This window comes from Sesamum indicum, linkage group LG9 (assembly GCF_026168435.1).
Source record: "Sesamum indicum cultivar Baizhima isolate 11 linkage group LG9, ASM2616843v1, whole genome shotgun sequence".
NCBI lineage: Eukaryota > Viridiplantae > Streptophyta > Magnoliopsida > Lamiales > Pedaliaceae > Sesamum > Sesamum indicum.
The window spans coordinates 6,947,627-6,973,092 of NC_142665.1; the positions used below are offsets into that span (position 1 = coordinate 6,947,627).

At 37.1% G+C, this 25,466-nt stretch overlaps 5 protein-coding genes across 13 annotated transcripts; 3 read left to right on the forward strand and 2 right to left on the reverse strand.

Annotated features, from left to right (window-relative positions):
• The first annotated feature begins 524 nt into the window (after positions 1–524).
• Positions 525–6,617, forward strand: LOC105170935 (GDP-mannose transporter GONST1). Of its 2 annotated transcripts, none has more exons than XM_011091876.3 (10): positions 525–707; positions 1,818–1,988; positions 3,211–3,445; positions 3,585–3,724; positions 4,277–4,406; positions 4,889–4,987; positions 5,312–5,466; positions 5,669–5,785; positions 6,156–6,253; positions 6,336–6,617. In XM_011091876.3, the coding sequence occupies exons 3-10, from the start codon at positions 3,224–3,226 to the stop codon at positions 6,377–6,379; spliced, it is 1,005 nt and encodes a 334-aa protein (XP_011090178.1). In that variant the 5' UTR covers positions 525–707; positions 1,818–1,988; positions 3,211–3,223; the 3' UTR covers positions 6,380–6,617. The 2 variants fall into 2 exon arrangements, with proteins under 2 accessions (XP_011090178.1, XP_011090177.1); XM_011091875.3 differs by lacking the exon at positions 525–707 and adding an exon at positions 714–889.
• On the reverse strand, positions 6,561–9,646 carry LOC105170936 (Putative methyltransferase family protein). Of its 7 annotated transcripts, none has more exons than XM_011091878.3 (8): positions 9,436–9,646; positions 9,277–9,344; positions 8,204–8,287; positions 7,946–8,019; positions 7,793–7,850; positions 7,620–7,721; positions 7,050–7,161; positions 6,561–6,915 (listed from the first exon to the last, which is right to left on the reverse strand). In XM_011091878.3, the coding sequence occupies exons 1-8, from the start codon at positions 9,501–9,503 to the stop codon at positions 6,795–6,797; spliced, it is 687 nt and encodes a 228-aa protein (XP_011090180.1). In that variant the 5' UTR covers positions 9,504–9,646; the 3' UTR covers positions 6,561–6,794. The 7 variants fall into 7 exon arrangements, 3 of the variants coding, with proteins under 3 accessions (XP_011090180.1, XP_088740583.1, XP_011090179.1); XM_088884457.1 differs by having other exon boundaries at positions 7,106–7,161; positions 8,204–8,323; positions 9,436–9,625; XM_011091877.3 differs by having other exon boundaries at positions 8,204–8,323; positions 9,436–9,620.
• A 512-nt stretch (positions 9,647–10,158) lies between these two features.
• LOC105171146 (pentatricopeptide repeat-containing protein At1g18485) lies at positions 10,159–13,071 on the forward strand. Its single transcript, XM_011092172.3, has one exon. It carries the CDS (start codon positions 10,344–10,346, stop codon positions 12,789–12,791), a length of 2,448 nt encoding a protein of 815 aa, XP_011090474.1. The 5' UTR covers positions 10,159–10,343; the 3' UTR covers positions 12,792–13,071.
• Positions 13,072–13,179: 108 nt separating this feature from the next.
• On the reverse strand, positions 13,180–16,981 carry LOC105170937 (transferring glycosyl group transferase). The gene is made up of 4 exons (XM_011091879.3): positions 16,283–16,981; positions 16,053–16,150; positions 15,158–15,321; positions 13,180–15,052 (listed from the first exon to the last, which is right to left on the reverse strand). The coding sequence occupies exons 1-4, from the start codon at positions 16,804–16,806 to the stop codon at positions 13,964–13,966; spliced, it is 1,875 nt and encodes a 624-aa protein (XP_011090181.1). The 5' UTR covers positions 16,807–16,981; the 3' UTR covers positions 13,180–13,963.
• Positions 16,982–17,984: 1,003 nt separating this feature from the next.
• On the forward strand, positions 17,985–24,554 carry LOC105170938 (stomatal closure-related actin-binding protein 1). 2 transcript variants are annotated; one of them, XM_011091880.3, is made up of 13 exons: positions 17,985–18,133; positions 19,366–19,659; positions 19,968–20,096; positions 21,137–21,229; positions 21,383–21,523; positions 21,769–21,837; positions 22,122–22,205; positions 22,644–22,824; positions 23,123–23,239; positions 23,320–23,378; positions 23,586–23,720; positions 23,882–24,031; positions 24,196–24,554. In XM_011091880.3, the coding sequence occupies exons 1-13, from the start codon at positions 18,131–18,133 to the stop codon at positions 24,238–24,240; spliced, it is 1,500 nt and encodes a 499-aa protein (XP_011090182.1). In that variant the 5' UTR covers positions 17,985–18,130; the 3' UTR covers positions 24,241–24,554. The 2 variants fall into 2 exon arrangements, with proteins under 2 accessions (XP_011090182.1, XP_011090183.1); XM_011091881.3 differs by lacking the exon at positions 17,985–18,133 and adding an exon at positions 18,218–18,483.
• The last annotated feature ends 912 nt before the right edge of the window (positions 24,555–25,466 follow it).

Below are 25,466 nucleotides of genomic sequence, written 5' to 3' on the forward strand. Positions count from 1 at the left end.
TGCGAAGGGATTTTATTTATTTTTATTAATATAGATTTTATAGATACAAATTAACACTGTTAAAACACCCATCATTCATTGCCCCAAATTTACTTTTTAACTAATTTCTTCATTTAAAAAAAATAAAAATAAAATTTCAATATTTTTTTAATAATCTCATAATTATAATTTTTTTTTTCTCTCAACTCATTTGCTCCACGTTTCTCTCTCACCTTATCTTTTTTATATTCTTTTCTCAAAATTTTATATATTTTTAATAAATGCACAGTTTATTTTTTCTCTCTTAACTTGATCTACGTTTATTTATTTTTTATGAATTTTTTCTATTTCTCGTCCTCCCATATTACGATTATTTCTTTTCACAATTTTTTTTTCTCCTCATCATCTTATACTATAATTTTTTTTTATATATTGGTGGGACCAGGTGCAACAACGACTATTGTATTGAAAAGCACTTATATAAGGTTGAGTGGGATGTACAATTTTATACAATTTCAATTTGACTCTTTTTAGAAGGAAAGGAATATCAAATTTGAGAGAAAAATTTTGGAAAAAATATGCAGACGGCGTCGTATAGCGAACTCGAATAGTCAAACAGCAACAGCGAAGAGTTGGATTCAAGGAAGAAGTGCTGAGTTGCGCCCAACACCAAAAGGAGCCCATTTCTTTCAGTTTTCAGAAAAATTCAAAACTAAACGGAAAAAACTGTAAGATTCTCTAATATTAGAAGTCTTCACTCGTTTATGCCACTTTGACTCTCTCATCGCCTTGAACTCAAGACGTTATTCTTGCGTAAAGTAGCTCTTTCTGGGTTTTGGGCGGAAGATTCAGTAGGAAAAATACGCTGACTGATGTGTGTTTCTGTGTTTTTATTGTAAATGACTCCAAGGTAACTATCTTTTTCTTTTTGTATGTGTTGGATGAGATGGGGTTATTTTATTTGATTATTTTTACTAGAAAAAAATGGATTTTGTGATTGGGTGTTAGCGGTAGGAAACTCGTGTCCCCTGTGTTTGCTGGGATGCAAGAATCCAACTTTTTAATCATTTGAATGGAAAAGATCAATCTTTTTGAATTCTTAACTGTTTCATTTTCTCCCCTTCTTTGGTCTCAGATTTTGCTGAGCTTTGGATCATAGAGTAAACACGTTGATTATGTAAATTAATTAATGGGTTTTCGTTGTGTTGTGCCTGTTTGGATGCTATGTCTATACTGGAATGTGCGGGTATAGAGCTCCCGTAGGGTCTTGCTTTTTCATTTGACAAGCAATAGTGCGAACTCCAACTTGTTTCGTTGAGCTATGGAGGGATTTTCTATGAGGCTCTCCTTTGAAATTTCCATTCTTGATTAAAATGAAGTGAAAAGACAATGCTAATTATGCCCTGGTGCCATTGTCTGGTGGCTTGCAACTTGTGTTGGGTGGCTGGCTAGGTGGCTTATGGTGGCAAAGGCATATAGAAAATCCCCACCAGTTTTCCAGAAATGATGTACAATTTTTCCTCTTCAAACCATTTCCGTGAATGGAGTCCCTGAATGTTAAGAGATTGGATACAAGATGGTTTTACATACAGAAGACTGTCTCTCTGAACTTTGATTTCTTGGTCACATATTTTACGGCAACCAATTGTAGGAGTCTCATTTGCTTTGAAGCTATTTCCTGTTTTATGTTCATAATGGAGTTCTGCTGTAGGATTGCAATGATTCCTTGATGGAAGTGGTTATATTCTTGCACTCTAGCTCCAACCTTGAACCTCTTGATTCTTGTAATTTATGACCACTACTTGGAGCTCATATCATATCAATTTTCCTTATGGTAGAGCATTGTCGAAAGGCGCATCTCTCGATTTTCCCGATCCTATCTTGAAGAGCATTATAACTTTGGATATTGCTAAAGATTCCCCAATTGACGAAAGAAGCCCAAAAAATCATCAGTTCAACGCCTTCGTAGATCAGGTCTCAAGTCCAGTTAGAAGAGAAATAGCCAGCAGGTATGCTAGTCGTCTTTTCCTTTATTATTATGAACTTTTTCGTCTTTTTCCTCTGCATTTGTGCAATTTGTTCACTGAACAAAGGTAACCAAATGAGGATCAAAAGCTTGTTTGTTTTGTCCTTTTCTTTTGTATTTTTCTCTCTTTCTTTTACGTAGTAAGTTTACTCAATTTGCTGCTTGAAGAATCCCCTTCCAGAGAATCTGCCAATTACCTAGAAACATTTCTCCAGAATTTCTACATAATGCCTTAAGCAATTCACTTTGTCTTCCTTTAAATTACAACATCTTGGACTTGAAAACCGGACCAAAAGCGAAATATGAGAGAATCCTAATAACTGACAACTTCTTGGTCAATCTTTTCTTGCATATGACTTAATGAAAAGCTGGTGGACATTTTATCTGAATTTAAAATTCTGAAGTTAGTCTTTTCAGATTTTAGGCTTTGGTTATTCATGCAGCATCTTGGCCATATCAGAGATATGCATGATTGGAACTTAGTACTAGTAAGTTGCCGCAGGGTACATAACCAATTTGACAGGATTCAAAGATTTTATTGAACATTATGTCCATGAGTTCTTGTATATTTCCCACATACCCACGTATGGCCCCACCATCTTGAAACATTAAATCCTTAACGGAAAATGATTTATCAAGAAGATCTAGATTAGCAAATTCTCCGAATACACCCTATCTTGCTTGTTCATCTACCTATAAGATCTTTTGACAAAAGCCAATTGACAGACTGCTATCTTCACCAAAAAATGCCCTATACTGCTCTTCCCTTTCTTGCTAAAACACTTCTGACCGAAGGGAAAAAGAAAAAAGAAAAGCAAGGAGTTCAAAAAGATATCCCTGCGAAGAAATGATCTTGCAACCAAATGGATCTTTGTCTTACTTCAGTTCTCTGAAACCTTGTATCATAAGATTTTTCTAAATGTTTGTTTAAGTTTCCTTTGATGAATGAAAAACTCGTAATTGGGTTGGGTCACTTACATAAGTAAGCATTCTTAAATTCTTTCCGCTTCCAGAATTGCTTTATTGAAGATAATTAGTTATAGAATTTCCCTCTATTGGAAAAGCCACCTAATTACATTGTTATCTTGGTTCTTCAAAAATTTCCTTTTGCAGTTGAAGTGATTTACTGAATGCAGCTGTGGCTATGATTAGTATCAGTGATTTTCTTTATAATTCTTATTGATTCTTATTCGGCTTGTCTCTAGATCTTCTTTGGGGATGAAGACTCCAAATAATAATGATCAAACTGATGTTGAGAGTGGGAGGTTGGAAAAGGAGAGAGAAAAGGCAACGCGAAGTAAAAGAGGACTCTCATTACACAATAAGGCCTTTTTGTCTGGCCTCGCATATTGTTTTTCTTCCTGCGGCATGATACTGGTGAACAAGTATGTCCTCTCCAGTTATGACTTTAATGCTGGAATATCTTTGATGCTGTACCAGGTTACCTTCCAATAAGATCCTCACCTTATTCACTACAATAAATTTCCAGCCGGAATTGTCTTACACTGACTTTATTATGACTCAGTTGATTCATTTTCTACGTTCTGTGGAGTGACAAAATCTTAATTCATGCTTGCAGAATTTTGTATCCGTAGTTATTGTTTCCATATTAAGTTATCTTGGTGTAATTACAACGGAACCATTCACATGGAGATTAATCAAGGTCTGGTTGCCTGTCAATATTATATTTGTGGGGATGCTGGTCACAAGTATGTTCAGGTACTAGTTTTTCTTATCTTGCCATCACAGTTAATTAAATTGTATCCTATCATTATTAGAGGTAGTTATAGTTTTAACATATAGAGTTGTCCAGTTGGCCTATCCTTGCTTTTGACTTTGATGCTTTGTTCTTGTTAATATGATTCATGTGCTACAGTCTCTAAATACTTGTGAACATTTTCTTGTTCAATGTTGGAAAATGGTTTGTATTTAAGTATCATATTCATGCCCTAGGTTTGCTAATTTTACTCACTTGAGCCCCTTAAACTATATTTCTGTTCATCTGAACTTTCTGATGTCTTACATGGCTGCCTGTTTCTATGCAAGTTCTGTTTCACTTTGGATTATCATTGCCTTCCATCTTTCTTACTGAGAGATTATAAATCTTTTGCTTGCGGATTCATTTTGCTATATCCGTCCAGTTGATCTCATTTTTCAACAGAAGAACTAGCATTTGAAGACTACAAACAAGAAAGATTCTATGAACCATTGCTGATTCCTGTTCATAGTTTTAATAGTTTCTTCCTGACATGTTCTCCATGTTCATTGCAGTCTAAAGTATATAAATGTCGCCATGGTCACAGTTCTGAAGAATGTAACCAATGTGATAACTGCTGTTGGTGAAATGTATCTATTCAACAAGCACCACGACAATAGAGTTTGGGCAGCACTTTTCTTAATGGTATGCATGCGGAGAAAAACCTTACTCAGTGTAATTATGTATCCACAATGATGCATAAATTAGTTAAGTATATCTCGTTTCGTCTTTATAAATTACTCCACTTTCATGTGTGGAACACTTCTGCTAGACTGTAAGACCATTTGGGGCAGTTTGACTCTATTTTCTCATGCTTCAGTACAGTTGGATTTGTTGGAGTCATGTCCTTATAGCCTATCATCTACCATATACTCTTACCATTGGTCTCTGGATCATGAAAATTTTTGCAATCAGTTATTAGCACCAATGATTGAGAATATTAGTGTGTATTCTTGATAACTTCACCACAAAAATCATCAAGCACATACCATGTAGAGTTATTTTTTAATCTTTACTAGAATTTCATGAGAATAACCAAGTGAAAACAGTCACCGGATAACAGATATTATCTACTAGTTCTGTGATCAATTCAATAACCTATGAAATTCTGCTCTCATGCTATGCAGATCATTTCAGCAATATCAGGAGGATTTACGGATCTCACATTTCATGCCATTGGATACACGTGGCAGTTTATAAATTGTTTTTTGACAGCATCTTATTCTGTAAGTAATTGTTATTATTTTGCTTTAATTTCTGATAATACCTTCTGAGCTATCACCTTATACTTGTTTTAGGCAAATTTCTCCAGGAATGGCATATCATACTTGTAGAAATCTGCTTGTTTACCATTTCTGCATGTCACCTTCATATTCATCTTCTGTTTAGCTGTGAGCTTCATTGTTGACGCTGTTACTCAGCTTCTGTTGCTTGCTTTGATATATGTTTATTCGTAAAGTTTCGCTGTATATATCCTATAAAGTTTTGCTGTTGCCTTTTACTTTATAGCTGATTACCATTGAAATAGCCATCATGTTCTTGTGGTGCAGTTGACTTTGCGTCGGGTGATGGACACAGCCAAGCAAGTCACCAAATCCGGAGACCTGAATGAGTTCTCAATGGTCATGCTAAACAATAGCCTTTCACTGCCTCTAGGGATTTTGCTTATGTTTGTGTTCAACGAGGTTGAATATCTTTCACAAACGTAAGTAAAGATTCATTATATACTGATGCTTTTCATATCTAGTCGTTCGACTGGTTAAAGAAAATGCTCTTCAATGTTTTGGCCACGACATGAAACCAATAATTAGCCGTTCAATGTTTTGGCCACAACATGAATCCAATTGTTAGTTGTTCAATGGTGATTTTGTAAGCCTTGTTTCATTTGTGTCTTTTTGCCATGGCAGGCCACTTTTGAGGTTGCCCACCTTCTGGCTGGTGATGACCCTTAGTGGATTCCTAGGATTAGCAATCAGCTTCACTTCCATGTGGTTTCTGCATCAGACGGGAGCTACAACATACAGGTGAAATTTCATAGTCTGTTGTTTGTCAGCCTTTTTAGGTAGCTGAAGAAGGGTTGTGTTGGATATTGGACTTTCTGACTAGGATATGAAGAAAATAAGAGGCTGTATCCAATATGGAACTGTTAGTTCAGGCATTTTGGCATGCCTGTGGCTAGCCAGTGCCTAGGCCACTGAAGATTAAAATATAATGTCACTTCCCCTCATAGAAACTCAATTTGCACTGAGATATGGCTGCGTATAGGCCTCTGATATTCGGTAGCTACAGTTTTTGCTCAGACTAATGACCTTTACCCTCCTCTGATTCATCAATAGTTCAATCCACTCTTTGATCATGTCTAAGCTTTGTTAGTAATTTTCATGCATCCTGCAGCCTTGTCGGATCCCTAAACAAGATACCTCTTTCTGTTGCTGGCATTCTCCTCTTCCATGTCCCGACTAGCTTGGAAAATTCTGCAAGTATATTCTTTGGTGAGTTTCTAACAACTGTATGACATTTTAGGGTACAACTCTCCTGTCACAGAAACCTGCTAACTTGTCTTTTCTTCTCTAGGCTTGTTGGCAGGAGTGATGTTCGCAAGAGCAAAGATGCGTTAAGGATCTCAAGTTAAAGTATTTAAGCTCACACCAAACATGTAGACCAGCCTTTGTGGCAGTTGTTTTTCTGCTTTTACCCTGCAGTGCTCTCTTCACCACTGGTGATTCTGTAACATTTATTCCCAGCAAATCAAACATTTGATGATCATGTTGTATGAGAATAATCAATGAACAGCATCTATACCATACAAGAAGCATCGTAATGTAGTTTAGTATAAAAATCAACTTCAATTTCTTCTTTCTCGTCTCTCTAAAAATCATACATGAAAGTGATTCTGTAATTGACTAGTACTGTAAAACTAAGTGGTATTGTAGTTTGCTTAAATTCAACATATCTCTATTGGAAACAGCACATATCATAGTTGTCAAAAGCTCATCATCTCAGGGGATTTGCAATTTTCTTTGGTCTCGAGTTTCATCCACAAGTAATCTCATATATAACGCCCTCAAGATTTCTAACAGTAGCACGAGTTCCAGCAACTTCAGTAACGTGTAATCCATGTTGCGAGGCTTCACTTATCACCATATCGTCCATTCTGCACGGAACAAAGGCATGATTCTTGAAAATGTTCACAGGTTTAGACCACTATATGGCCATATAAGTTGGTGCAGCAAAAATCCTAAGCTGGGAGAAAACTACCACAGATATGGATTTTATAAAAATACTTACACTTTCGCTCTGGATACGTAGCCTAATATGAATTTACATTTTGCTTGACGGCTAACCTGGAGGAGCTTTTCCACAGTGTTGAAGAGCAAAGGAATACTGGACTGCTGAAAGCTTGAAAACTGTTAAGGCATCTTCACTTTCTTTTTCTAGGTATCAATACTGTTGAAGGCAAAGAAGAAGTTGAAAGGCTCGAAGAAGGATATAGATATGACTCAAGGCTCAAAACACTCGTGCACTATGTAATTACTTTGTTTATGAGTAAAAGAGTAAGTAAAGAAAAGGTAGTCATCATTCAAAATGTGGACAGTCTTCTTTAATAAATCTAGGTAAGACCTGGTTAGATGAGAAAAAGAAGAAATATTATGGTAGATGATGTGAATAACGCAATTCTTAAACTCAGAGGGCTTTAGAACTAAACTTGTAATGCAGAGTTAGAGCAACTGAAATGGATTCATCACTTACCAAAGTGTTTTCTTCTTCATGACTTCGACGTGTTAACTATGACAAAATTCCATCTCTCAGATGACATATTCATAAGTAATACATGAAAAGTGTATAAAATTAGGATATAGATATCAGCTCCAAGAACAAGATCAAACCCTTCTGGATGCCTTTGCAGGATGTACTTTAGCTGCTCAGAATTCCCCCATTCTAGCTTCTCAGCTTTCAATCCTGCAACCGACTGAGGATATAAAAGATATGACTTTCATGTTTCCAATATACTCCCAAAATTGTTAACTTACGAGCACAAGAATGAGAATCTTGTGAAGATTGATGCAGCTCTATGTTCCTCGTTAGGATCTGAATACATGCATAAAGATAAGATGTCAATGAAGAAGAATAACATCTTCACTCGCAAGATGCCAGAGCACTCTAAGTGTATCACATAACCTTGCCTTGAGAACCTCATCATTGTGGTCTGTCATAACTACTTCACTACAAAATCTGCTACAAAGTATCCCAGTAATGCCTGCATATTGAATTCAGCAATTAATTCATCATGGAGGGAACTTAGAACAACCGTGATATACTGCATTGTTTAATTTATGTGGCTTAAATTTGAGCACAGCACGCACTGAAGGTTGCTCTCGTAGTTTACAACATTGTAAATGGTTAGAAACATGATGTGGGAAGGTTAAAAAACTAACACTAACCGACACCAGAGCCAAGCTCAATAACAGAGCATCCCCGAAGCATATCAGCATTTTTGGAGAGATAATGATTCAGAAGCTCTGCTCCTGGCCACACCAACTGCCCCGTCAAATCAAAATCAGCTGCCATGTAGATAGTCAGATGCTAGTTGCAAATATGCATTATAAGGTGCATCTCACAAAGATACAAAACCACAATTTTATTTCACATTTTTCTCTTTTCTGTTTAATTTATGTATACACCATACCATACATCTATCAACCTTGAGATGCAAGTCCTTAATTCTTTGCTCATATCAAATCAATTTTGAAGATATGGAAATGTTGAAGGTTGTACAAGATACAATATGTGACTGTAGAAGCTATTACAGATTAGTAATTAAGTCAAAATCATATGAAGTAGGTACCACGGAGGTTTTGTCACACTCAGTTTTAAGAACTCAAGCTATGAATGACAACAAAAAGAGGAAATGATAGTGTCAAGCCAATAATTCGGATGCTCCCAGAAACCTTCACCAAAGTCTTCCCTGTTCCAAATGGTCCCTAAAATTTATATATCCTAAGTAACAGAAGGCCTTGAACACCCAACATTATTGCTGCATTGATTACCTCCACAACAGCCACTGAAGACTGTTATTACAACCAAGATCACATAAAACAAGATTCTTACTCAACTTAATTGATAATATATAATACAAAATATGGTAATATCATTTATCCGTAACAAACAAAAATGACTAAATCAGATTTTTCACCGCTGTGTATAATCAATGGACATCAGAATGCCAGCAATGGGTGTTCCAGCAACGCATATGAATTTTCCTCTAAGAGCTCTCACATTAAAAAAGAACTAAGCAGTAAATAAACAAGAGACAGGAAAACAACATAAACTTTGACCATGCATAAGATATAAAAACATTCTTAGGTTTTAAGAAATGTAGGTGAAAGCCACAACAGATGCTAAAACATCAAAAAGTAGCAAACTTTAAGAAATATAAATAAACTAAAAAAGAATTAGAAAATGGGTTTTCGGTTTCCGAATCATCTTGAGGAAAATGGAAGAAAAGGGTTCTCACTTGAAGCAGACTGGAGGCAGTAGAGTTCAAGAACTTGCGACCCGAATGTAAACCTCGTCAGTTGGTAGCTGCAACCAGCAGTAAAAATACCATCTTTTATGGAAATACAAACAAGAAAATCCAAATCGATTATTGCACTAAAGAGAAAAAGGAACATACTTGTCATTGATGAAGAAAGATTCATCCAAGCAAACAATATCATCATCTTCTACTCCATCTCTTTCCATTTCTCTCTAATAATCCTTGTTTCCCAGCAGTATACAGGCAGAAGAAACACTTGGTCGAAGAGGGCTGCTTCTCTTGACTTGGTTTTGATCATTTATAGACAGTAAATAATCTAGTACTAGTTTTCGACCTTCAAATTACAACCCTGTTTTCAGCTCAGCCCATCAGACAAATTCGTTTATTTTTCAGATGAAGGAAACAGAAAATGTCAATCCACTCCACTATCAATAAAGCCCACTTCTTTCAAACTGATCCAACTTTGACTTTGATCCATTTAGTGTCTCTCTTGGGCCCATTCGACTTCTAATGAGAAGAGGCCGAAATGTTTCCTTAAGTAGGATTGAAGGTTGAGAGAACTGTGGTGGTTGAATTGAAACGCTTGCGTGCTCATACACTGCTGGAAACACATCACACCTTGAACTGAATCATACCCTGTATCTTACTCTAATGTGGCCATTTCTTGTTTTTTTAATGGCACAACGATCTTGGGCTGTTCTTGATTGTGAAATACATCGCGTCTCGCTGCATTCGATCAAGTAAAGTAGTATTTGGTTGTATAAATAATTTGTTTCTTAGTTAACACATCTTACATGTCGACGGTTATACACTTTTATGTCGTTTTTCTAATACTTCAATTTCGCTTATACAACCTCTTATTGATGAGTTCCAAAGAATATGTTTGTATGAATTAAGTGTGGAAATATTAAACAACAAAAATAAACACTGATAAGTGAAACTGTGCAGATACAAAAGTTCGAAACTTTTTATGTTAGCTAAAACGAAAGAATCTGCATAAACGTAAGACAGAAGAAACACAAAAGGATCCCTCGTGTGGACATGTTATGTTCCACCATGTCCGTTTTCTCCGCATAGCGTCTTTCACTCACATTCGCCTACAACCCCTCTCTTCTCTTTCCACCACTTCCCCGTTATGGGGGCCAGCCGCCGACATACTCCCCCTCTGCGCTACCGCGCAGTCCCTTTCCGCCACCCAGCAAGCCCACGCACTTGCTGTCATCCATGGCCACTTGCCCTTCAGCGTCTCCATTTCCGCTGCTCTCATACTTTCTTACGCCACCCACCACTCTCATCCCTCTACCCTCCAATCCCTGTTCAGCCAGGCAGTCCCCTTTTCTCGCTCCCCTTTTCTCCACAACACCCTCATCCGAGCCTGTACAATTCTATCGACTGGGCCGCACAAGAATTGTGTCGTTGATCTTGGACTGTTCTTGTATAATGATTTATTGGGGGATACTGGTTTAAGGCCTGATGATTACACCTTCCCATTTGTGCTCAAACTCTGTGCGGATTCTTTACATGTGTTGAAAGGTTTGGAAGTGCACGGGAGGTTGATTAAGGCTGGGTTTGATGAGGATGTCTTTGTGAATAATACTCTGATTCTGTTTTATGGTAGCTGTGGGGATATACGGAGTGTCGAGATTCTGTTTGACGAAATGCCGGACAGGGATTTGATCTCATGGAATACAGGTATTCGGGTTCTATCTGATAACGTGTACCTTTTGGAATCAGTTGGTTTGTTCAAAGATATGATTTCAATGTCCGGGTTTATGCCTAATGTGATTAGTGTTTTGAGTGTTCTACCTGTGTGTGCGGGGATTCAGGATGAGAGGTTGGTTACTATGATTCACTGTTATGTATTCAAGGTTGGTTTAGATGGTGAAATAAGGGTAGGAAATGCTTTGGTTGATGCGTATGGAAAGTGTGGGAATATTGAGGCTCTGGAAGGAGTGTTTAGTGAGATGGCTGAGATAAATGAGGTTTCTTGGAATTCAATTATTGGTGGTTTTTCATATAGGGGTTTTAGCAGCAAGGCGTTGGGTTGCTTCAGGGCAATGATAAGTCAGCATGTGAAATTGAATACTGTTACTATTGCCACCATGTTACCGACATTGATAGATCTAGATTTGTTCAATATGGGTAAAGAACTTCATGGTTTCAGTGTAAAAAAGGGTATGGATTCTGATATATTTGTTGCCAATGCATTGATCGATCTGTATGGGAAATGGAGACGTTTTGCTGAAGCTTCAAATGTGTTTTACAAGATGCATACAAGGAACATTGTTTCATGGAATGCCATGATAGGTAACCTTGCTCAAAATGGGCTTGAATTGGATGCTATTGAACTTGTCAGAGAAATGCAAGCTCATGCTGATATCCCTAATTCCATCACTCTCACTAATGTCCTCCCTGCTTGTGCTAGATTGGGCTTTCTCCACCATGGAAGGGAAATACATGGCAGATCCATCCGTTTGAGGTCAGACTTTGATTTGTTCGTCTCAAATGCTTTAACCGACATGTATGTTAAATGTGGTCGCCTGGATCTCGCTCAAACTATATTTAATCTCTCACTCAGAGATGAGGTATCCTACAATATCCTTATAATAGGTTATTCTCAGACAAGCAAGTGCTTGAACTCTATCAGCTTGTTTAAAGAAATGGAAGTAGTGGGGCTCAATCATGATGGTGTTTCCTACACGGGAGTCCTGTCTGCCTGCGCAAATATTTCTGCAATTAAGGAAGGGAAGCAAATCCATGCTTTTGCAATAAGAAGGCTGTTTCATGAACACCTTTTTATCGCAAACTCACTTCTTGACTTGTACACTAAATGTGGCCGGATTGACATTGCCAGGAAGGTTTTCGATCGGATCTCTAAAAGGGATACTGCATCATGGAATACATTGATTTTGGGGTTCGGTATGATTGGGGAAATAAATACTGCAGTTGATCTATTTGAAGCTATGAAAGTAGATGGTGTTAGATATGACTCAGTTTCTTACATAGCAGTTCTCTCTGCTTGTAGCCACGGCGGATTAGTTGGGAAAGGAAGAGAGTACTTTGATGATATGTTGGCTGGAAATATAGAACCCTCTGAAATGCATTACGCTTGCATGGTGGATCTTCTTGGCCGTTCCGGCCTTGTGGAAGAAGCAGTACAGCTTATCAATAGCATATCAATTAAACCTGGTGCCAACATCTGGGGGGCTTTACTTGGGGCGAGTCGGCTCCATGGTAACGTGGAGCTAGGTTGTTGGGCAGCCGAGCATCTTCTTGAGCTAAAGCCTGATCATCCCGGTTATTATGTTCTGCTGTCAAATATGTATGCTGAAGCAGGGAGGTGGGATGAGGCCGATAGGATTAGGAAACTGATGGATCTGAGGAGAGTAAGGAAGAATCCTGGCTGCAGTTGGGTTCAGACCCAAGATGAAATACACGGTTTTATTGCTGGAGAAAGATTTGATCCATATTTGTGGCATGCCATCTCTACTTGAGAGTCCGAGCAATCTGGGGCTTTTAGTGATTTTTCAAGATCTTGTATGATTGACTCAGAAACGCTACATCTTAGTTGGAAATGGTGTTTTTGGGCTATCTCATTTCATAATTCAATTAAGTGGGAATGTGACATAAACCATTTGTAGCTGCCTCAGTGTACATCAAAGATCCGGGAAGGAAGATTCCAAAGTGTTGTATTGTACCAGATTAGCACTTCGATGCTCATCACTGTTATTTAAATTGGTTTCTGAATATTTTCAAAAATCATCTCATTCACTCTGACCAGACCAGACAATGGCATTCAGAGAACTCGTCTGATTATGAAGCTGCTGCAGCCATTGCAAAGAGAAATTGCATACAGAAAACAAAGATGCAAGTCCTACGAACTGAGAAACAAGTAATAGCTAATGGTATATAGCTAATTGCCAAGGTATATCATGATGTAAAGTTGCCCTGACCTGAGGAATTACAAGGTGAATACAAGTCAATTAGAATAAAAGAAAGAAAAATAGAATTCCTAATCAACATAAACGGGTTTGAAGTGAACCATCCTAAAACAAATTTGTGCATTCAGAACGCAGTGGCTAAATTGAGAGTTTTGGTTAAACCACATGGCAACTAATACAACTTGCCGTAGTAGTAAGATTACTGTCATGGTGCAGTATCTTACTGCAGTGGAAAATTTTTCACAATATCTATCGTAAAAACTTCGCCCAGAAGCTGATTCTAAACCCAGTCATCCGAAGTCATGGACCATAATTTAATCCACAGAGAGACCACCTCATGATATTTCACATTTCAGAATACTAACATGCTACTGTATGGTAATGCTCCTTGAGATAATGTAGTTTATGCTCACCAACTTCAGCAATACTAGTTTTTGAGTCATTTCAGGTACAAGTGTTGAAAACTATAAGCTTCAATTGGTTCCAACAGTGTGACAGTTCGAAATTCCCCATCTGACAACTAGCTTGCTTCCAGAATCAGGCTAGTGCGAATCATTGGACATTGGAACAGCACTTGATATGCATGGCATGTTTGATAGGAGTGGTGTTCCATTCATCCATCGTCTGTCCAGAATTAGTGTTTAACTTATGCAGTATCCTGTGAAATTCAGATACTCGTTCCAGAAAATCTACCGTGAAGCAGAAGAATGGTACAACTGCAAACATTATGAGCGGTGACAAATAACAGCAGTACAAGAAGAATCACTATCCACAACCCAGAAATCTAAAAGTACAAGCTGCCTCTGTATTATATCCAATTCTGTTCCAGAGGACCAGAAAATAAATTTATTTTTTATATGAGACAAAGTTTGGTTGGCATGAATAGTGCTGGCATCCAAACCAAGCTGCATAACATCAATGTTTTTAAATGCAATCTTCTGCTTCTCCAGTAATTTCTCAACCGCACTGATAATCATGCCGTCATTAGAACCTGATTGTTTCCTTAATGTGTCGACTAGTGAAGCAACATCGTATAAGAAATGGTCAGCCCAAATCTTCAATGTAGAGGATGAGCTCCTGACAAAGAAAAGTCCAGCAGTCTTCCCAATGTAAAAATCATTTGAATGGCCAAAGGAATCAATAAAAGAGTCACTGCTAATAGGAAGCATGTTTCCATCTAGCAACCAAGTACTATAACCAAGTTCCAAACTCTTTCTTGTTGCATAAGCCTTCACTAGAATCTCTTTGATCAGCTCCACAGTTGAATCCTGAAAATTTATAGACTTTGCAAGTTGGCTGAATTCAGAAAACTGGCTTGCATCGATAACAGGGTGCCCCCTTCTAGCAAGATCGAGAAGGAAATGAGATGTTGGGCCAACTAAGATATAGTTTCGAATATTCAGCCGCTCCAAGTGGCAGAGCATATTCCTGACAATTGTCTCCGACACTCTGTACAGGCTCACTAATACAACAGTGTTATTTTGCTGCACAGATTGAAGGATGGAACCAAGGTCATTCGAACTCTTCACGATTCTATTAATAAGTACTTCTCTAAAACAGAAGTCATACCACTTGAGACTACTCAAAGGGTATAGTTCCAAAAAGTTGGAGTCAATAGAATTTTCATCCAGTAAGTAAGAATCTGGTCCTGCTGTTTTCCCATAATTCACACCAGCATCCCTATGAGAGATGCTCAGTGCTCTCTCATGAAGAAAATTTGTATAAATATTGAAGTACCCATGCGACTGGATAAATTTAATAAACCAGGGTGTCCAGATTTTCTCTCCCATCTTTCTGTACCATCCAGTTGTCACCTATAAATATCACAAGGTCAAACAACATTCAAAATGGCATTCTACACAAATTTTAATCAAGGACAAAGCAAGAGAGTAAGAGTAGTAGTTGTTTCATAAACTTACCATTCCATCAAGGAATGGTTTCATGCCTTTAACCTTATGTTCGTCATACCATAGGCGGAACTCTTTCCAGGGTCTTGGAAAAAGAAGCTGCCCCCAAGTGCCAACTAGCTGATATAGAAAAATCCGAGCTCCACCATCTAACTGCATCTTGTTTCCATGTTTACCTGTCCCAAGCCACCAATTTAATCACTTGATTTGAAATCAAAGCTCTCAAAATCACAAATGTCAGACACAATTCAATGGCATAACAACAGAACTTACATGAACAAAGCATGTGCATGTAATTAGGGAGGCGTTCCATCAACTATAGGTATAGTTTGCTCCATTTGAAAGAAAATGGAAACACAGCAAGTGACCCTAGGAAACTTCTTTTATAAGTGCAAGAAGGAGAGAGAATTCCTGAGGAGATATTATAATCCTTGGATTTTTGAGGTGCCAATATAAAATAATTTTGCTATTTATAAATTGGACCCATTTCCTCTTTCTTTACATGTTATGTCAAGGATTAGAACCTATAGTGTCATGTAACACTTGTAGTCAAATTAATCCTATATAATCTTCTTTTCAGAAAACTTGTAATTTCAATCATGAATCCAGAAATTCATCTCCAACTCTGCTGAAAGTAAAATTTGAATATACTGACCACATTACTGCCTGAGATCCACGTTGCAGAATTTTAAACTACTTCAGCAATTTCGACTAAAACAGAAAATGCACCTAAAAGAAGATATATTGCATGCCTTTAAGCATAATACTGAAAAAAGAGACCTATAGATCCCATAATCAAACTCTTCCTGATTCACACATTCTTACAGAAAAAGATATATAACAAAGACAAGTAAAATACAGAAAAAAAAAATGGGAAGCCAGAAAGAAGAAAGAGAGAGAACGTTACCTGGCACAAATCTAGGCCGTTGCAACGATGCCCCATAAATGGAAGGACTAAAATTCGACGCGTTATAGTAATAATTCGAGATCACAGCCTTTAGAAACCTACATAACATACAAATTCAACATTAATCTTTCACATTCCAACTTAATACAACTGATCTTGCTTCCCTCCAAATACAATAAGAATACCATGTAAAAATACAAGCGGACAAAACGAAAAGAATCATAAGAAACCTGTAATAGAGAGGTGAAACCTCAAGATCGTCCTCAACAACAAAAGCAAACTCATGATCTGAGGTGGGCCACCACGCCTCAAGCCACTGGGCCTGCAGCCCAGCATTGGAAGTCCGATAATGCACCAACTTCTCCCCGAATTTCCAATCAAACCCATCAACAAAATCAAGAATTTGCTTAGAAACATTCAATTTGTGATCCAAATCGGCAGAGCCATTTTGCGAATCTAGCAGAAAATGGTCGATGAATACGTGTAGATGAACTTTATCATTGACATCATAATGCGCTCGAGATAGAGAGTTGAGACAGCGGGAGAGAGACGAAAGGCGGTTGAAGGTGAGGACTTTGATGATGAAGGTGAAGTTCGGGCCCGGTTCTGGGCTCTGGATATGGTGAAATTGGGTTGCGATTTGGGCCTTCGGGGTGGAGGCTGGTAAAGAGAGTAGGAAGAGAAAGGAGATGGAGAGGAGAACAAAGACGAGTAGTGGGAAGATTTGCTTTGGCGCCGGCGGCGCCATAATCATCCCGTCTGCTACAAGACTACCATGTCCCCACCGAAAGTTCTATGGCTTGAGTGAATGCTTGTGGGTGCACGAGGGAGAGAGAGAGAGAGAGAGAGTGTGTGTGTGTGTGTGTGAGAGAGAGAGAGAGAGAGAGAGAGAGAGATCTGAATCCTGAAATCTCTGGCTGTAAGTTTGGGGCCCGAGACGAACATGGAAAGATCTGAGTCCTTCAATCTGAAACTCTTGCAGTATCTTTGGGCCCAAAGACAAAGCCCATCAGTAGTAATTGGGCCACCTCATAGCCCATATACAATTGGGCCCACAAAAAAAATCATTAAGGACTCTTCCAATATTTGGAATTAAAACATATAAATATGTGAGTATAAAAACGAACAAGCAGCAATGCATAATAATTATTCTTAAACAATTTAATTGATGGTATAATGTTTAAAAGAGTGATGTTATAATATTTGTAGGCATTTTATGGTGATTGAAATGAAATGATAGGTGAGTTTGATTGAAAACAAGAATGATGAAAAAACATGAGTTATTGTAGTTGAAGGGAGAGGTATCCAATGCTTTTCAATTTCCATTTTGGAAAAATCTAGAAATGTCCAATCAAAAGAACTACCACCACCCCAAACAATACAAAATAATCAAAAATAAATAAATTAATTAGAATTATGTTGTGCCAATTGAATTTAGTAACCTAAATCTATACATAATAAAATAGAAATATTCAAGAGGATGAGAAATAGAGAAAGATGGGAGGGACCCTTAAAAGATGAAATTTTATTTGAAGTCTAAGCAAAACAACATGTCATGATGTCTAATGAGCAGTCACAGTTCAGTTCTCAACTGCTCTGTCCTTTTCCTTTATTATTTTCTTTTCTTTATTCCCCACACCCCACCCCACCCCAAAATATTGTTTTCTATTTCAATATCTTATTTCAGTATTCTTTTGAAATGATTAAAACCCAATTGAAACAAAGGTTAAGAGGAGAAAAATTTTACCAGATTAATACTAATTATATAACAAATATAATATATTTATGATGTAATTAATTTATAATTTAAAAAAATAATCAATTATAATATAGCAGTGCATGACTTATATATAGAATAAACAATTGTTGGCCTATTAAATTATAGCAGTTGAAAACAAGATAGAAAAGGAGTAGAGCAATGACATCCTCAGCAGTAGCTAAATCTCTGTGATTAAATTAAGTTTGTCATCATCACAAGACAGATGTAGGTACCATTCAAGAATGTGAAAAGCATTCTTGTTTTAGAGATTGCTTTAAAAATAAATTGGACCCAGAAAGAGAAATGCTAAAGGCCTTCAATGGTATGCCCAAAATTTCAGCTTGCTGCTCATTATTACACACACACAGACATAATACATATATATATACACACACAAGCACAGAGTGATATATAGTATCATTAATACTGAGTGTGTTGTTTTGTGTATATGGGCTGTTTTTAGAGAGAAACAAGGAAGGCTTTCCTTTTCTTTGTTTGGCTTTTAAAAAGCAGACAAACATCTCCCATTTTCCCTTTACCTTCCTTCTCTCTCCATGTGCAGTTCATACATATGAACTTTCTTTCTCTACATTCAGAACGCTGTTGCTACTGATCCATTGTCCACTTTTAAGGAACACAACTCCTACCCAGTTTCTTATTTTTGCATGATCTGTGAGTACAATCTTGGGTTTAGTTTGGTTCTTGCTGTTACTTTAGTCCAAATATTGGTTTCTTTCTTTCTCTCTCTCTAGAAAATTCTCTCTCTGAGTTTGGGTGGTTTTAATGTTTATTTTTCTGTTTGTCGTTTGCATTTATTTTGATTTATCCATTCTAAAGATGTTGTGGGCTAGCATTGATTTTAGTGTTAGTACTGATTTTATTGTGATTTTGGGTTATCCTTTGTCTTCATTTTTTTGGGTGGCTTTGATTATTACTTTTGAGCTTTATGTAAATGTAAATTAGTTAAGATGTACTCAATGCAATAGGGAAGTTTTGCTATCTTTGGATGATTGATATGTTCTTTTTCTATGTTTAAAATGGGAAGGGGTTGCAAAGTTACTGTGAAGTATTCAGATGAATTGCTTGAGTCTGGTACTATAAGCATCTGGTCAATTAATCTGCACCTAATCGCAACACTTTAGATTGCTGTTTCTGGGGTGGTAAATTCTTGTTATTTCGGAGCAAGGTTGTGTTTTTACGCCCGAATTTTCACATTACTTCCTTATTATGTTGATATTTGGCTTGATAGTATTTGAGCAAAACAAGTTGGTTAGGAGCACAAATGGTTGCACATTACCTACCACAGACGTTTCTCAGTTTTTAGTTCTCATGCTAAGCATAGAAATGTGGAAAATGTCAATTTTTGTGTGTCCTTTTGCCAAATGTCGCTCAATTTTGGAAACTAAATGTACATTGAGAATTTGGTGTTGAATAGTTGTTGTGGGAACTGCTATTGTCTTTTGAGAATAAATGGTGGAATAGTCTTAACCTAACAAGAACTCTTTTCCAGCTAGTGATGCTAAAACTTTGTTTTTTTCTTGGCAAATATTTTAGGAAAATTACAATATGACGAGATTAGGCCGTGGTTTTAGTTATACAATGCAAAATGATGCAGTCTCACCAGTGTCCGCCGATGTAGTCTTTGCATCTACTCGTTTCCCGAAATATAAGATTGGAGCAAACAATCAGATCGTGGAGGTCAAAGAGGACCAGAAAATGTTGTCTCATAAAGAAATGGTTGCACGCGAAACTGCCTTGCTGCTGGAGCAACAGCAACGTCTTTCAGTACGTGATCTTGCAAGCAAATTTGAGAAGGGATCGGCTGCCGCAGCAAAGCTATCTGATGAGGTTTGGTCTTGCTAATATTGCTCACACATTTAAAAGTTTACTTCTTGGGTTTTTAGCAAATGCACAAGCTTATGCAGATTGTGCTGTCAATTCTTGAAGTGGAGTTGCTATACCATCTAGTCTCATCGGTGGAGTACATTGAGTAAACTATTCATCTGAAATTTGTTATTAAGTTGATGATGAAATAAGAATCAGTATTTCAAGAGCTAGGGTATCTATATGTCGTTCTCCAGTGAAAAGCTAGTAGTACATGTCTCTTTGTGGACTGGCAACCATTTAGATGTCATTAACTTTACTATGGGTTCCAGGCAAGACTCAAAGAGGCAGCTTCTTTGGAAAAACATGTGCTTCTGAAGAAACTGAGAGATGCGCTCGAAGCTCTAAGAGGGCGTGTAGGCGGAAAGAACAAAGATGATGTGGAGGAAGCTATAGCTATGGTTAGTTATTTTCCATCTCCTCAAGTATCGAAAATCTGACTTAACCCCTCCCCCCCCAAACCCCACCCCACATCCGCACACAGGCGAGGACAACAACGTAAATTCTTGTGGAATCTAAAACCTAGGAGTTGCAGTTATAGTTAAAGCATCTTATAGTCAAAATGCATTTAACTTGTCAGTATACAGGGCAAATATCAAGGTTCTTAGTTTCATTGTTCTTGTGATGTATGTTCTACAGAGTTCTCTTCTTAAGCTTGTTGGCTATGAAATTGCTTTCCCATCTCCCATGACATCATTGTTTCCATACATATTAGTCTGTTAACTGCCCATAATTACAGCTTGTTAATGAGACTAATACAAGAAATTACTCAAACAAAAGTTATTGCAATTCTTGGAACATTTAGCATAAGATGCTACCTTCTACATCATTGTGCTCCCTTCCTCGTGTGTTACTATCAAATACATTTTCAGGCACAAGTAAAGTTATAATTGTTTCAAGTCTTTGGATCATCAAAGAAAAGGTGTAACTATTATGTGGATGAACTGTTCGTTAATCAAATCCTAAGCCATTGAAAATGATTACAACTATCTGAAATGTTGAACTCAACCGACTATAAACATCAGTACATGACACTATGAGACAGACTTCTTTAGAACGGTACCATTGAACTGCATATTCTCTTTTATACTCCCCTTTTTAAGAAATAAGAGGGTTCTTTGTCATACGGAAAACTCCCGAAGCATAGAACATATAAGAAATACTGCTGCAATGACAGATTTGTTGAAAATCTCCATGTTCACAAATCATCTCTTTGTATTTTCCTTTTCTATTATTGACTCTATGGCAATGTAGTGTCTGGCTAATACCGGGTGATGTCCTTGGTTCCTGTTTGATCTTCTGGTTTTATGGTTAAAATATGTTGAATGTAAAATTAGCATTATCTGTCTCTTACTGTCCACCTCATTTCTATCACTTGATACTTTGAATGAGGGTTCCTGTTCGTCCCATTTTTCAATGTTTAAAACTTTAAATGTTGCAGATTGAAGCTTTAGCAGTTCAGTTAACTCAGAGGGAAGGAGAGCTAATTCAAGAGAAGGCTGAAGTGAAAAAGCTTGCGACGTTCCTAAAGCAGGTAAACTACTACATACATTTGGGGCATGATGTCTCAGTCTCATTTCTTGTCCTACTGCATATTGTAAAAGAAGAAAAGTAAATTAGTCATTTATTATAGACTATACTCTTAATACAATGTAACCTGTGCATTTAAAAACTATGTTTCGTGCAGGCATCAGAAGATGCTAAAAAACTTGTGGATGAAGAAAGAGCATTTGCACGGGCTGAAATTGAGAATGCGAGAGCAGCAGTACAAAGAGTGGAAGAGGCTCTTCAGGAACATGAACGAATCTCTAGAGCTTCAGGAAAGCAGGTCCTATTGAAAATCTTGCATTCTCATACCAAAAGATTTCCTATGTGGGCATTCTGCTTGTGTTGTACTTATGATTATTATTTCCCTCTAAGGTTATCAAGTTGAAGAAATTTATTACAACATTCTTTCGTAAGATCTGTAGTCCCAGATTTAGGATTCTTCTTGTCCTGAAGGAGCTAGTAATGTATAATCACAAATATACCATGATTCGCGGCTTATACTTGGCCTTTTCTTTTCACAATCAGGACTTGGATGAGTTGATGAAGGAGGTTCAAGAGGCTAGACGAATCAAAATGCTGCATCAGCCTAGTAGGGTAGTTACACCTGCAACCTATATTCTATTCAAGTTTGTTGCCAACATATTCTTCATCACGCACATATGGTTGGTCACAGTTAAACAATAACTGGAACGTTCTCATGGTTTTATGCTTGTACTCTCCCTACGTTAGATAACAGTGATTTCATCTAGCAGTCATTTGATCTTGTACCTATCTTACAAAATCAGTTCCTTTTCAGATCACTGTTTTGGTTTCTTGAGATTAATAGTTGTATACTCCTGCAAACCTCCTGTCTATTGTAAGAGAAGTCATTTCTGCAGGTTATGGACATGGAAAATGAGCTTCAGGCATTAAGGATTCAACTTGCAGAAAAGTCGAAGTGTTCCCTACAGCTCCAGAAAGAGGTTTCTCTATCTTTCTGCATCTATTTCCATCCTTTCGTCTCTGTTATTCTGTTTCTCAATGTTCTGTGATCATTATGGCACATTGTTGCAAACTGGTCATCTATGGCGTGTTTACCTTATTTACTTCTTCGACTAGATCTGCTGTCAAAATTCTTTGTCAATAAGCTGCAAGAACTGGGAAAAAACAATCTTAAATGTAAGAGATAAATCTGCAACGAGGTCTTTGATAAGAAAAGATCATAAAAATGCAAGATTTTGATGAACTTCATTTATCACCTAATTACCATATCTGCTGAACCTTGAATACAACATTCTTTATTGATACTTTATTCGTCGGTTTATAACTTTATTTGGGTCACTAGATTGATTTTATTTAAGTGAATTTGAAACATACATCAGGCTGGATATCTCAAAACTTCATTCCATGAATATTTTCAGCTGGAAATGAGCAAGAAGGGTGATAAAAACAAACCCCATTTGTATGAAATAGACGGTATGGAGGCATTGGGTTCGTATCTACGGATATATCCATGTTCCGATAGTGCTCCTGATCTTTCAGAATGCACTATTCAGTGGTATCGCTCAACTGCTGAGGGCGGCAAGAGAGAGCTCATATCAGGTACCTTTGCAAGCATGATTAGTCCTCTGCATCAGTGTCCCACAATCTTACTCGTTGTACCTTGTTAAGCATATTCAGATAAGAAACACTACCAAGATCTAACTGTTTCAGAGGGTCATTTTTACCGTTCTTGCTATTATTGTTGCAAATAAATAAATGGTATCTTCTCGTCGAACTCAACACGCTCTATGATTCTGCCAGAAATTACTATATGAGATTTGTGACAGAGTCATTATTCCGAATCTCTCATAGTTTTACGGGTTTTACTTTTAATTTCGTTGGCTTTATGCTATGTCAGGGGCCACCAAGTCCGAATATGCGCCAGAGCCCTTTGATGTTGGCAGAATACTGCAAGCTGATATCTCGACTAGTGATCACACAACAACCATAATGACCTCTGCTCCTATTGATCCAGGTTCGCTAAATTGGAAAAGTTGTAATTGTTTTTATTTATTTACTTTATATTTCTAAAATTAAGCAGTTTGTCCTGTACAGCTGCTGGATTGGGGAACTATGTAGAAGCATTGGTGCGAAGGCACGACACTGAATTCACAGTATGTTACTTTTTTGTTTACACATATGTTGGCTTTCAAGATTATGCTTTTATATGACGTCTGCCATGCAGTAACTAAATATTCTGGTCATGATTTTTTCCTCAATGCATTTGGACATATTTTCACCCAGACGTCTACGATATTGATGACAACAACATTATCATTTCTTCTACATGTTTACGGTTGTGATAAAAGAAACATTTTCAGGTGGTTGTTATCCAGATGAATGGAGTAGATCAACCGTCACAGTCTATTCATGTACTCCATATAGGAAAAATGAGAATAAAACTTCGGAAGGGACAAACGACAATGGCAAAGGAATATTATTCCAATTCCATGCAGGTACTCATCCCAACTCATGGAATGCTTTTCTTGTCTTTGCTTTCGTTGAGGGCTGTCTTCAACTGAAGATTCGATATGCATTTACTATAAGTTCACTTCTTTCTCTATAGACCTACGCAATTCTGGAATTTTCACTAAAACTATTATTTTATCACTGTCAGCTTTGTGGAATTAGAGGTGGTGGGAACGCTGCTGCACAGTCGGTATACTGGCAGGCGAAGATGGGGCTGTCGTTTATATTAGCATTTGAATCGGAGCGAGAAAGGAACGCAGCTATCATGCTGGCAAGAAGATTTGCATTTGACTGCAACGTAAGTATCAAGATCTTGAAGATGAAATCAGATAAAGATGCTCCTTCATTTTTGATCTATGTTCAAGAATGTCATTATAACTATCCCTCTTCTTATTTATTTTTTTTCCGGTTTAAAAACGAAACTGAAAATACTGAATAACCCCTGCTTGTTTATTTGAACAGATTATGCTTGCTGGTCCAGATGACAGATCTGCAGCAGGAACTTGATGAACCAACCATAAGAAGCCATAGCCTAGAAACTGTAATGATAGCCACTTCTTAGTGTATGAGTAACCCTTTTTCCCCAGTGAATATGAGAAAATTCCTTGGTTTGATTGTGTTAGTTCAGCTGCCAGGCCTTTTTTTCAGTTGCCTTGATCTGATTTTTCCCTTTCTTGCTTTATTTCATTCTCATTGTTGATCTGATTGAATACAGAAGAGTCTGATTGTGACTAAGTGTTGGAACTTGGAACACTGTATCTGAATCAATGTTTGTAATATATATATTTATATATGTTAACCACATTTTTATAGATGAGAAAGTTTCTGATGTTGTGATCAATGCTGACTTCTACTTGATGATTTCTGGATTGTATCTCCATACTTCTTTTTGTTGAATATTTAAATTAAAAAGAAATACTCGAAACATTTTCGATGGAAAAAAGTCCGTTTTGGCCTTACGATTGTGCAGTTCAAATCTACGTTTAGAGTGTAATATAAGGGTAGTCTGGAGGGATATATGTGTAATTTTTAAAAAAATAAGAATATTTTATGTAAATGATGCTAACTTTTTAGTGGGTGTATGTATAATTCTTAAAAATAAACCGGATGGTTTATGTAAATAGACTATATGTTAAGGGGTATAGTATTCCTTTTAAAATTTAATTACAATGTGCATTTGCATAATCAATTACGAAACTGTGAATTAACACACCCGTAATTGTTTCTTTTAAAATTAATTATTCTAAACTTATCTCAATAATAACCAATTATACAATCATCGGTTCAAAATGGACCTTATGTGTTTATATATTACTATTATAAAGTCACGTTTACTTGGGAGTATAAGGTTGGGTAGATTTTTAGTACAACCTAGTAGATCATTTACATAGTATGACACTAACTTACGATAGAACTTAGATAATTCAATCCACTCACTTTTAGAAATAAACCCACAAAATAAACATTCTATAATTAATTTTGGACTTTTATAATATATTTAATTAGATTTATCCCATCATTCATTTAATTAAATACGGAAAGTAAACAGGGGCAAGATTCAAGATTCAAGAAAGAAAAAGTGGGGAAATATACATTTGAATGAAGGGCCATTTGTAACCACTCAAAATTGCCACGGAAAAGAGCTGAATTTAGGGTTTTGCTTTATGACTTGAGGGCAAATGTATGAGCAAATTTCAAGGATGACTTCACCTGCTCCACAATTTCAGCAGCAT

Excerpts from the sequence above, each read along its gene's own strand:
- LOC105171146 (XM_011092172.3), top strand. The coding sequence starts at position 10,344 with ATGTTCCACCATGTCCGTTTTCTCCGCATAGCGTCTTTCACTCACATT.
- LOC105170936 (XM_011091877.3), bottom strand. The coding sequence starts at position 9,503 with ATGGAAAGAGATGGAGTAGAAGATGATGATATTGTTTGCTTGGATGAA. Across the intron at positions 7,851-7,945 it reads ACAATGATGAGGTTCTCAAG|ATCCTAACGAGGAACATAGA; the intron begins GCAAGGTTATGT and ends GCATGTATTCAG. Across the intron at positions 7,162-7,619 it reads TGTTCTTGGAGCTGATATCT|GCTTTCAGCAGTCCAGTATT; the intron begins ATATCCTAATTT and ends AACAGTTTTCAA.
- LOC105170938 (XM_011091880.3), top strand. Across the intron at positions 22,206-22,643 it reads CCCTACAGCTCCAGAAAGAG|CTGGAAATGAGCAAGAAGGG; the intron begins GTTTCTCTATCT and ends GAATATTTTCAG. Across the intron at positions 23,379-23,585 it reads GGCACGACACTGAATTCACA|GTGGTTGTTATCCAGATGAA; the intron begins GTATGTTACTTT and ends AAACATTTTCAG.
- LOC105170935 (XM_011091875.3), top strand. Across the intron at positions 5,467-5,668 it reads GTTGAATATCTTTCACAAAC|GCCACTTTTGAGGTTGCCCA; the intron begins GTAAGTAAAGAT and ends TTGCCATGGCAG. Across the intron at positions 5,786-6,155 it reads ACGGGAGCTACAACATACAG|CCTTGTCGGATCCCTAAACA; the intron begins GTGAAATTTCAT and ends TGCATCCTGCAG.
- LOC105170937 (XM_011091879.3), bottom strand. The coding sequence starts at position 16,806 with ATGATTATGGCGCCGCCGGCGCCAAAGCAAATCTTCCCACTACTCGTC. Across the intron at positions 16,151-16,282 it reads GTTTCACCTCTCTATTACAG|GTTTCTAAAGGCTGTGATCT; the intron begins GTTTCTTATGAT and ends TATGTTATGTAG. Across the intron at positions 15,053-15,157 it reads AACCATTCCTTGATGGAATG|GTGACAACTGGATGGTACAG; the intron begins GTAAGTTTATGA and ends TGATATTTATAG.